This window comes from Ascaphus truei, chromosome 8 (genome assembly GCF_040206685.1).
Source record: "Ascaphus truei isolate aAscTru1 chromosome 8, aAscTru1.hap1, whole genome shotgun sequence".
Classification (NCBI taxonomy): domain Eukaryota; kingdom Metazoa; phylum Chordata; class Amphibia; order Anura; family Ascaphidae; genus Ascaphus; species Ascaphus truei.
In genome coordinates, this window is record NC_134490.1 from 38346592 (window position 1) to 38358814 (window position 12223).

Genomic DNA, 12223 nt, shown 5'->3' on the forward strand with positions numbered 1-12223 from the left:
GGAAGCCAGGTAGTTTACTGTTTATATTTTGGGGATCACATGGCTACTATTTCTTCCAGACAAATGGGGGTGGCGGGGGGGGGGGGGGGAGGGGAATTGAAAATGTTGTGTGTCTTTTTCGAGACCGCGCTGGGAAGGTTTGAGAGGTTTTTTTCCAACCAATTGCTTGGTACAGGCATACAAAAATCTATCAACACAATGTCATATAATTCAACATCCACAGCACTCTGTTTTATAACTAACTGAAACAACTAGACAGACAGGGGAGACACACTGACTCACAACTCCACAAGACAGGACAACAAACGTGAAGGAGGGGGGGGGGGGAGTGCAGTCTTGGATATCTTCAGTTCGACTTCTTTCCATGGGACCCTTTGTGTTAGGGATCAGTTTCTTTTTGTGACCTCTGACCATCACTTCGATCGGTTCTTGCCCCTGTCCACCCTACCTGTCTCTGGTTTGCCTAACGTCAGTACCAGCCCATCCAAGGAGAATGCATTTCGAGCTATCATAGCAATATATTGGAGGCATATACCCCTGGTATATCTGATTGGGCTAGCCATGGAGCCCATGTTTTTAGAAAATTTGTGCCCGTGTCGTTGACCAGACTCGTCAACTGCTCCATCCGGCAAACGTACCAAATTCTATTCCGAATTTTTGGGATATTGGGTAAATCAGGTTGCTTCCACAATGCTGCAATTTCGCACCGCAGGGCCGTGGCAAAATGTGCGATTAATTTGTGCTCTGATCTGTTTAGGCCCTTGGTGAAGGTTTGAGAGTTTTAACAGGTAGTGTGTGTTTTTCCGTCTCAGGATGGTGGATGTCGGAGGACAGAGATCGGAGAGGAGGAAGTGGATCCACTGCTTTGAAAACGTCACCTCCATTATGTTCCTCGTGGCCCTTAGTGAATACGACCAGGTTCTCGTGGAATCCGATAACGAGGTGTGTCCTAAGGGGTCCCCCTTTCTCCCTTCTCTTTCAAGTCCTACAGTCTCTGTAAGATCTGATTTCAACAGATTATAGTTCTAGTCGACGATCAAAAATAGTTATTTAAGCTCAGGTAGTAAAATAGTTCAAATTACAGAACATTTTTTGATTTCCTTTAAAAAGAAGAATCTTTTTGCCAAATTTTTCATTCAAGGCATATTATCCACCAACAGAATAATCTTTTTTTAGATCTCTTCGTATGCACAGCTCTGTACATAGAATTTCTCAAGAACGAGTTTCTGCAGTAGTGTCAGATATTAAATTGTCCAAAGTCACAAGAAGCTGACCCTGGGATTCAAACTGTGTTCACCTGCTTTAGGGACATTACACCTTTGCTGCCACTTGTCCGAATAAACATGTCTTAAACTATGAAACGCAGCAGGGAAGGTGTTGCATGGCTTGTGCATTTTCCCTACATTGCAAATCCAAAAGTAGAGATTTGGCCAGTGGCCACCACACCTGTGGTGTGGGAGTGGCCTTCAACACACTGCTCTGGCAGCGCAGGGGTTAATCTGGATTTATCCCTCCTTCAGAACCGGATGGAGGAGAGTAAGGCACTATTCAGGACCATCATCACTTACCCCTGGTTCCAGAATTCGTCTGTCATCCTGTTCCTGAACAAGAAAGACCTCCTGGAGGATAAGATAATGTACTCGCACCTCGTAGACTACTTCCCAGAGTTTGACGGTAAGCACGTTCTATGTGTCCCTTCCCCATAGTGAAGCGACTTTTTCCAAGGTCACAAGGCGAACAACCACTGGTTTACCTGCATCAACCTTACCACTGAGCTGCTCCTTGCCTTTCTCTCTGTTGTCTCATCTGCTCCCTGTGCTCATGTCTTCCCCGCTCTCCTCCCCAGGCCCTCAGCGTGACGCCACGACAGCCCGCGAGTTCATCCTGAAGATGTTCGTGGACCTGAACCCAGACAGCGACAAGATCATCTACTCTCACTTCACGTGCGCCACCGACACGGAGAATATCCGCTTTGTCTTCGCTGCCGTCAAAGACACCATCCTGCAGCTCAACCTGAAGGAGTACAACTTGGTCTGACCGAACCCCTGCTCACTTGCGTCGGCTGGACCCCTCCCCAAGGCAGCACCACGATAAAGCTAAGCGTCAGCTAGTGGGGGGAAGAGTGGTCCCCTGATCCGCCATTTTTTTTTTTTTTTTTTTTTTTTAATTATTTTTAAACGGGAATGATTTGCCAAATTTGTGAAGGTGCAGCGTTCTGCTGTCTGTCTGCCTGGGATCGGAGTTGTTGATTCACTCGTGGTTCGTCTTTATTTTAATTGTTTTTACAGAATATGGCTTTCATTGTTACAGTGACAGGGCAGGTGGGTGGCGGCGCTATGCTCACTGCCTGCCCCCATGTAACTTTGTCTTTAATTCAGACCAGGGTAACAGCCCATGGCCTTGATTAACTCCTTTTACTGCCATCCAGGCCCTGAAATGCATTGCAGGCCCCTCTGGCAGCAAAATAGTTAATCTCCACCCCTCCCCCACCCCTTATTTTTTTTTTTTATTTTTTTTTTTTAAATTTCTTTTTAAGCAGCATTGCATGTTTTAAAAGATTGTTATAATTGAGAGGGCTAAAAAATCTATTCTTTCCAGAGGTAAAAAAAAAAAAAAAAAAAAAAAAAATCAAATACCTGTAATATTTATATTTTGAAACAATTCAGCTCCGTACACCTTTTAATAGGAGTGACATTACAGCCTTGGCACACCTCTGTTCCAAGTGGGGGATTTGTGACCCCCTTTCCTGTTTTTAGGAGAGTAGCAGAAGAAATAGGGAGAGGGGGAAGCTTAACACCCCTGCTACATTTCTCTCTGCACAAAGTAATGCAGAGGTTGGTAATCCCCCAAACTTTATGGGGAGCAGGGCATCGTCCCTAAACTGTTCCCCAGACCATGCTCCCCTTTTTCCTTTGACGTTTGCATGACGAGATGCTGTATTCTTGAATTTTAACAAGCTGTAAAAACATTCGGGGTCGAATTAATTTGTGTTCTTTGCTTTGTACAGAATTGGTCAAAGTGGAAATCTACCCTTTCTTTTGTATAGGGCTTGAGGAAGGGTGCAGTGGCCATAGTCTGTTAACCCTTTACCGACCAGAGCGGCCTGCGTTCTGGCAGGTAACGGGTTACTCTCTTTATTTGAATTAAATGCAGAGATGGGTTTAGGTTGCACAAAATCTCTAGATGGATTCTCTGCCTCCTTTCACCCTTAAAGCCTCTGCCGTTAATCCCTTCACCCCTTGTTGCTGCTTCACTGCACTAAGGAGCTGTGAGTTTTTTTTACATTTTTTATTAAAAACCCTATAAACTTTTTACGGTGTTTGAACCAAGAAAGCAATGAAGCGCTCTCCTGTACACTACTAGATGTTCAGATCTTATTATAGGAACTTATATGGAAATTTACTAGGAATGTAGAAGGGGGTTAACATCTTCACTATAGGGTGGCCATATACTGCATTGTAGGCCCCTCTGGAAGTGAAGCGGTTAATCATTAAGTGCCTGTCCCCATCTGATGGATTCCTATGGGATATCCTTACCAGGATAGAGCTCTGTAGCTGTATTTTTATTTTTTTGGCTGGGGGGGAGGAGGGCGGGGTTGTCATTTGTAGGATTACGGTAAGCAGCTCCCTGTTGCAAAGAGGATTTAACAGGAGGGAACATGAAGCTAGCTAACAGGAAACACTAAGGAAATACACTACTGTTTCACATTGGGAGTTTAAAGATGATCTGTGCCATAATAATGCTGCCCAGGCTTTTGTGCGTGTTTGTGTGTAAATATATCATGAAGTCCCGGACTCTAATTTAAAAGGCAACACATTCCCAAGAGACTGAGGAATGCGGAAGCATTTGTGTGTATTTCTGGCTGCTATTAAAAGGAGAGGTGTTCTGCGTTTATAGTGTGGCCTGGCTGGAGTTTAATAAATCAGCACATGTGTATACATAAACATGCACAACATATATCCGTTTTAATAATCTACTTGTTTGCTTATCTTCTTAATAGCATACTTCATTGTGAAATTCTCTACCTGCCTCCATAAGTATAAGTGTCACAGTGACACCTATTGGCCGCTCTGTAAATCGCAGGTGTATTGTTCTGCCCTTGTAACATTAGCATGGCTGGTTTATGCCAGCAAAGAGGGAAGATGTATGTAATGTATGGTATGTATGTATGTATGTATACAAAGTAAAGGTACAGCCCTACCCTAAATGACCTAAGCACATTGTATGAAAGAGCAGCCAATCACAAGTAGCAAAAAAAAAAAAAAAAGAAGGTAAATGTGGTGCCATGTTTGGTTTAAGGATTGGCTGTGGTGTCAGGGGGATACTGTAGCTCCTTTTCCCAGAATTCCTTGCTTGTTTTGCTCTCACTGTTTATTGGCTTCTATATACCATGTGAGGGGCAGTGACATAATCAAAGTGGAACCAACCCGTCGTCTGATTCCCCCTCAGTTCTATGCCCAGGCAGCAGGAATTTTAAGAAGGGACTCTCTCTCTCCCACTTAAAATAAAAACCAAGGAAGATTGCTGGATAAACTTTAGACTGTAAGGAAAACAAAGTACTTTGAGTAGGCAGGACACCCCCTTTTGGTCATGGGAGTTTTTCACTTACAAACTAGTAAAAGGTTCCTCCATGTTCAAGTAGATTTTATTTCTGGTTTCCATTTTAAATGGGATTTACTTGTGGACTTCCAGTCTGCTAAATCCACCCCCACCCCCTTCCAAAAGACAGGGCAGAAATGTTTTGCAGGCCATCCTGGCAGTAAAAGGGTTAAACTACTCCAAGACACGTTCCCCCAAAGTTTTGAGTAAGGCGTAAGCGTAAATAGAGGCGTTATAGCACTCTGTATCGATATAAACACATGCTGCCGTTAGCCCTTCCCAGTAACTGGTAATCGCCAGGTTTGTCTTCAGAGCACTTTTTTTTACATTTTTGGCAGCCAACTGCAGTCTTAATAAATTCTCAGAAATTCCCCCAAATAACCCTCTTTTTGCCAGAGGGGCCCGCACCGCAACCTAATAAGAGGAGCAATGTTCTAACATGCCAAGAAGCGAGACTGCTCCGGTAGTGAATTGGTTAAAGCATCTGTGTAATTAACCTTGCTTTTAGATTAATTGTTTTCCAGAAACAGATCTCCGCAGGAACACACCCCTTCTCTCTGATTTTTGTATTTTTGCAAAATAATAATTTCGCTCGCAGCAGAAACCGGGACTGAAAACACTCCAGTAGCTTCTGAATCCTTTATCTCAGGGCGACCATCTTTAAGAGTTCCTGCAAAAGAAATTGGTTTTACAACGCTCTCTCTCTCTCTCTCTCTGGCGTAAGAAACTACTGGAGGATTTCACAATGAAGTATTGTGAATATATACATATCTACGTAAATGTTTGTGTGTATCTGTACACACAGATACGTGTGTGCGTGCGTGTTCTTGTTCACTACAGAATACTATGAGCCATGTAATTGGTGCATCTTTTGCCAGGAGGAGGTGCTAATTGGGCCAAGGTTTCTATGGGGTATTTTAAATATTTCACCCTAGGTTGAACGACACAAATTACTCCACTTGTGCTGCGTTCATATAATATACAACAGGCTGATTCATCAGACACTTACGGATTTTGAGGGATCAATCTTAGGTGATATGTTCTTCGATTATGTAATCATATAATTAACCCAAGTTACATGGGCCATCTTTAGAACCTCGACTACACTACATTCTTCTACACTACACAGAAATTGTCCTCTGTTTCTGAAGTGGTCTGCATAGGGTCGTTACCAGGTGTTACATGGGTATATGGGATCATTATGGGGTTATTACAGTGTTCCTGTGCTGTATTGGGGTCGGTGTTTAATATAAAGGAGTATCTTGGCCTTATGGAAACATTCTCTTATAAAGAGTTTCTTGATTTTTCTAGACTCGGTCTTTTATAATGAGGTGTTCTTCAGCCTTATAGGATTGTCTTGTAGTAAGGTATTATGGCTGTAATAAATTATTATTTTCAAATTAAGTGTTCCTTGGCCCCATAGAACCATTCTCTTATTTCCTTGGTCATACAGGCGCCTTTTTCATAAGTGTTGCTTGGTCCTAAAAACTCACTCTTATAATAAAGAGTTCCTTGGTCTCTGGGGTATTTCTTTTATAAGGATGTGTTTGTCGACCCTTTACAATGATTTTCTTATTACAAGGTATTTCTGACTCTAGGGTCTTTTTATGAGCGATGTTGCTCGGCCCTGTGGGGTTTTTCTTGTATAACTAGGTGTTCTGCTCTATCCAATCATTCTCTTATTATATGGTGTTTCTGACCCTACAATGTCCTTTTATGACAAAGTGTTGCTTGGCCCCATACAATGATTCTATTCTAATGATCCGTTCCATGTCCACAACAGACATTCCTGAAGCATTGCACTTTCAGTGTGCCCAGCCTTGCTTGTGTCCGACTGCACCTCCCCTCACCTTTCTGGTCTCCCAAATAATGTACAGGGTCTGATGAGGGGCAGGCGGCTCACACTGAACAGGGGGGGGCGGGTCAAATTTAGAGGCTGTATATTGATTGACATGTACAGTGGTCAGAAAGTTTGTGAGCCCCTTAGGATTTTCACATATTTCACATCTAAAATATTATTAGATCTTAATCCAGTTATTATAATAGATATGGATAACCTGACAAATGACACATCATGATACCTTTTCAACATTTATTTATCCACAAATGATTCAACATTCAATATCCATGTGTGAAAAAGTATGTGAACCTTTTAGATTCTGTACCTGGTAGCGCCCCCTTGAGCAGCAATGACTTCAACTAAGCGTTTCCTATAACTGCTGGTAAGTCTCTCACATCGGTTTTGAGATATTTTGGCCCATTCCTCCTTACAGAACTGCTTCAACTCAGTGACATTTGAGGGCTTCCTGGCATGAACAGCTCACTTCAGGTCCTGCCACAACATTTCAATGGGGTTTAGGTCCTGACTTGGCCTAGACCATTCTAAAACGTGGAATTTCTTCTGCAACCATTCTTTTGTAGATCTGCTTGTATGTTTAGGATCATTGCTGCATGACCCACTTTCTCTAAGGCCGGGTCCATAGTACTGCAGACCGCACTGAGGCATCCGCACGGGGCGCGATCGCATTGCCTAATGGCATTGATTGCGCCCATAGACAGCGTGGGCGCAAGCAGGAGGGGACGCGCATTGCGCAAGAAATCAGTTTCTTGGTACGACAGGCAGGTCACCGGAGAGGTTCACCCAATGAGGGCAAACCAGCTCTGACGCCCCTTGGCCGTGCACACGCCTCTGCGCGGGCGAAGGCTGTATGGCCTTGGGCTTAAGCTCACGGACGGGTGGCCTGACATTCTCCGCTAGAATAATCTGATGCAATGCAGAATTCATGGTTGATTTGAGCTATCCAAGTCCTAAGGAACATTGTTCAGAAGTCTTGTGGATCATCTAAGTGCTCTTTGGTGAAATTCAGATGGGTAGCAATGTTCTTTTTAAAGAACAGTGGTTTCCTCCTGGCTATACTTTCATGAACACCATCCTTGTTCAATCTTTTTCTGATGGTTGTCATGCACACTGACATATTGGCCAAGGTGAGAGTGTCCTGCAAATCCTTGAATATTACGCTGGATTCTTTGACTTCCTGGAAGATTTGCCGGTTTGTTCTTGGAGAGATTTTGGTAGGACGACCGTTCCTCGGTAGAGTGACTGGTCTTGAACGTTCTCCAGTTGTAGACAGTCTGACAGTGGATTGGTGGAACCCCAAATCCTTAAATAGTTTTGTAACCCTTGCCAGACTGATTGGGGCATGATGTGTTTCCACACACTTATATGTTGAAGACCAAACTCACCAAGCTTCTTATCTCTATATTGGGTGGGGCCTCCCAAACGGACCCCTGAAGATCTACTGAATTATTTAAACACCCAATTCTAATTATCCCCTTTAATTTAGCTGATACCCAGGGTTTCACTTACTTTTTCACATACCCTGACTCTTAATTACTCATTGTTTTGTCTAATTCATACATCATTTTGTTTCAGAAGACATGGAATTGGTTAATATAAACCCTATTGGATATTTAAGAAAAGACTGGTTTTGATTCAAGACAGTTGTCATGGAAAAGCTATGAAATTTCTGTCGTCATTGGGGTTCACAAACTTTTTATTGCCACTGTATGCGTGCGAAGTCTGAGATAGAAGGGGAGGGGGGGGGGGTCGATGGGGCAATTATTGGGTCAAGGTGTCCGAGCAGAACTTGAGTGGCATTACAGCCACCTGTCAACACTAAGGACCCCTCTTCAATCTCTCGATGTTCAGTATCCTATTCCCCTGCCTTAGTCACTACTTACTTCCTTTAATTTGTATTTTGAAAAGCTTTCATTGCTTTACAGCCCACAATCATGTATCACTGATCACTGGTTCGTTTTCTTTTTTGGTGCCCCCCCCCCCCCCCCCATATCTGTTTATATGATGTATATTATCAATAATATATATGTTATTTTTTAGATATGCTTTTGTTTTTGTGATTAATGTATCCCCCCTCCCCCACATACACACGCCTGTTTCATTTTGCACTGTGAAAAAGAAAAGGAAAAAAAACAAATTATTTAAAAAAACAAAAAAAAACCCAGGGGAGAGTTCTGCCCTGGCCCTCCAAAGCTTTTCTGCAATACGTTAAATGCGTGGCTACCAAGGGCCCCTCTGGTAATGAAGAGGGGACATGTTTACGGTTTTGCATTTTCTTAGATCATTTCGTTGCAAAACTGGAAGAAGACTTTGCTTGGACCTTCTGCTTCCTTCCCTTTTAAAAACTCTCCACGCAGGATCTATCTTTCTCTCTGATGCTTGCTTCTGCATTCCTGTGCCAATTCTTTCCCGCATGGCACCGTCTGCCATGCGAGTGCCAAAGTGACGTTCATTACGCATTTTCCTTTCTCTTGTAGACTGTTATCTTTTTATTTAAATGATCGATGTTAGTTGGTGAAAGGCCATAATCCTACAACAACCTCGCTCCCAATTACTTATAAGCAAAGATGAGGCACTCCACAAAAAAACAGCAAACATTACAAATGTCGTGTGCATGTTTCATAGAATCAATAACAAAGTATACTTCACCCGACAAACTGCCTGGAGAGAAGACACAGCACTGGATATAATGATGAATAATTGGGTATTAGAGTACAAAAGTGAAACCAATGTTTCGGTTCCGCAACCCTTATGAAGGTCCCTATAGCACAGCGGTGTCCAACTCCAGTCCTCAAGACCCCTACCAGTCTTGAGAACTGGAGTATAGCACCCCTCCCATAGCGGACCGAAAGTTTGGTTTAACTTTTGGACACGAATACATATTGATTCATCATGATCTCCAGTGTACGGTGTCTTCTGTTTGTGCAGTTCATCACAGGGCTTTAGATTGTGATGTTTTATTTAGAACATTTTAGCATTCTCTTTTTTATTTTTTATTTTTTTTATTTTATTTGTTATATACAATACCCAGCAAAGCACTCGGTCCTGCGTATTGCCTTCCTTTTGCTTAACTTATCGCAAACTATGACAGCACTGGGAATTATTCTGCGTCACTGCTCGCACGTGTGTTCCTGTGCATAGACATGTAACCTCAGAACAACTATAACTGATTTGCTGCCAGAGGTCTGCAACGCATTGAGGACCCAGCTAAAGAGTTAAAGTAAATCGTTTAAATGATATTATATACATTTTTTTCTTCTTAAAATAATGATATCTTTTTGGAACTGCTGTCTACTCCTGTTATTGGTATCTTAGTGACATTTTCCTCTCCTGAGATACCGAATATCCTACCTCAGGATAACTGCTGGGGGTTTGACATAAAAAAAAAAAAAATCCTACCCAGGGAAACAGGGCTGCTCCATGATTTGAATTTGGCTTTAAATGTATTTCGTAATGGTTACTACTTTGAGACCCTAAACTACTTTCCTGATCATACAGCGGTAGGTTAAGATCCCAGATCACGCCCTTTTAACTGGCTAGAGCAGGGTCACCTTATGGGAAAGAGAATTTATGGGCTTGCGGAAGGCATGGTCGTACTTGGCACTGTTGTATTCCTCAACTTGCTCACTTTCCCCTTTCATTCCCACTGGAGGTCTGCTTTAATTCCTCCAGCGTTAGAAGGGAGGTATAAAACGCGCAGTGCACCTGTAGCTCACTGCTTCGTTATTCCCACACAATCCGTTCCCCCTGAATACATGGGAGCTGATTTTATTCCGTTGAATTTTATTTTTTAACTGTAATATTGTTTTTTTTTTTTTTGTTTTTTTTAAACAAATTGCTTCTCCCCTCCATGCTGACCCCCTCTCCCCGTATTACATAAATGCACACTGGAATTTGATTTTCATATCTTGCTCCTCGAAATTGTTTGAAATTGGAATAAATGTTGTTCCTATAAAACTGTCTCGTTTCTTAGCCTGGCAAATCTCTCCTCTCTGCTCCATTCCTGACCTTTCTAAGTCACATTCACTTTAAAAACGGCTCTTTTTCATTTTTAAACATCACTCCTGTTCGGGCATTTTGATCCTATGTTGGACTGACCCATTATGCTATATGTCGCTCTCATTGGGCCCATTTAGTCCTACGTGGGACTGGTCATTTAACCCATTAAACACATCACTGTTAGGTCACTTTTGCCCCCTATGTGTGACTGACCCTTTAACCCATTAAACATGTCAGTCATTAGGCCCATTTGGTCCTACTGTATGTGGGACTGAACCCATTACCCATTAAACATGGGGCAGTCATTAGGCCTATGTGGAACTGACCCTTTCACCCATTAACCTTTTCCCTTTCATGAAGTCACTTTGGTCCTACATGGGACCAATTGCATGCGTAGGATGACAGGAATTGCCCTGAGTGACGTGCTGAGATTACTGGGGTGTGAATTCCATTTCCGCAAGCCGTCATATCTTCAATGCTTCACACGCCACCTGTCAATAAGAAAACCTCACAGTCCTCCCTCTCTTCTCAGCTTGGCCCTATCCTCCCGGCTCAACGCCTACGGTGCCTCTCGACATGACGTGAAGTGACAGTGCTGTTATGTTTCAATTTCTCTGCTGTTTTGTAAGCACTCCGTTACAGACTCCATAATTCGACACAAAAATAGGGACACGTTATCTGTTCTGTCAATGTACGATAAAGGAGCTTCTAGACCGCTCTGAAGAAGGTACAACAGCACGCACAATTTACTATATGCAAAGATAATATGAATAAAATGTGTATGTGTATATACTTTTATACACACACAATAGAATGGTATTAAATCCCCCCTCACTAGCCGATCATTAGCAGATGTCATTAATCTCCCAGCTGCTTTAATTAGATGGAACTTCAGCCGCTGGCAGAAATAGGTACAGGACATAAAAACAGCTACAGTACCTGCTAAATAGGTACAGGTGGAGAATGTACCATTGAAGGCCCTGCTGGAAGCAAAGAAGGTAGACCCAAAGTGAGCAAAAGACTGGTATATTTAACAGTGGATCATACTGACATGTTTTTGAAACATACCTAAAAGTTCTCTCACAGACAAAAACAAATACATTGCCGCCGCTGCGTGCACTTATAGTAAGCGCGACGGTGACGGAGCGTCGTCAAATTTAGAAGCTGGCGATGTTTGATTTTTCAAGGGCTGTCGCCTCATGTGACAGCCCCTGAACCAATCAAATGCCAGAAAGACCGCGCCGCCGCAAAGCAAAATATAACTTTTGCTAGTGGCAATGGGTGACGTCACCTGTCGCATCGCGGGCACTATACGCGCGGCCTTAGTATCTTACACGCTCACCTGCTCTTAAAAAAAAAAATGTTTTTCTAGTGATTTTCTAAATCTCTAGCTTCCGATGTTATCCTGGTAAGATGCACTGGGCTCTGAGGAAAGCTCAATTTTTACCTCCCGGACACATTTTTAATGCTGATCTGCTGAATGAAGAATCTCATTTTCGAAAAGTCAAATCGGCTTTGGATAAAGCAAGAAGAGATCTACGAAGTCAAAATCAGTGCACAAAACAAAGGGTGAACCGGTGCTTTTGTGGCTTAAACTGGGTTATGAAGACCAAAAGTTAGCAACAAACGTAAATTATTTTAAGCGCTTTGGCAGTGTTTTTTTAATTTGTTTTTAATGAAAACCTGAAAAAAATTAAACCTTGTGGTCCTAGTCCCAAAAGATATTCCTGTATGTTGTATATTATTTTTACTGATATAGCGCCAGGC

The 12223-nt window shown here is 42.6% G+C and overlaps 1 protein-coding gene across 1 annotated transcript in view; it reads left to right on the forward strand.

The window, feature by feature from the left end:
* GNA11 (G protein subunit alpha 11) overlaps positions 1-9900 on the forward strand; it is a 37558-nt gene extending 27658 nt beyond the window's left edge. The window contains exons 5-7 of the mRNA XM_075611533.1: positions 813-942; positions 1521-1674; positions 1847-9900. Of these exons, the coding sequence (XP_075467648.1) occupies positions 813-942; positions 1521-1674; positions 1847-2037 (475 nt within the window). The 3' untranslated portion in view covers positions 2038-9900. The remainder of the gene's footprint in view (positions 1-812; positions 943-1520; positions 1675-1846) is intronic.
* Positions 9901-12223: the final 2323 nt, after the last annotated feature.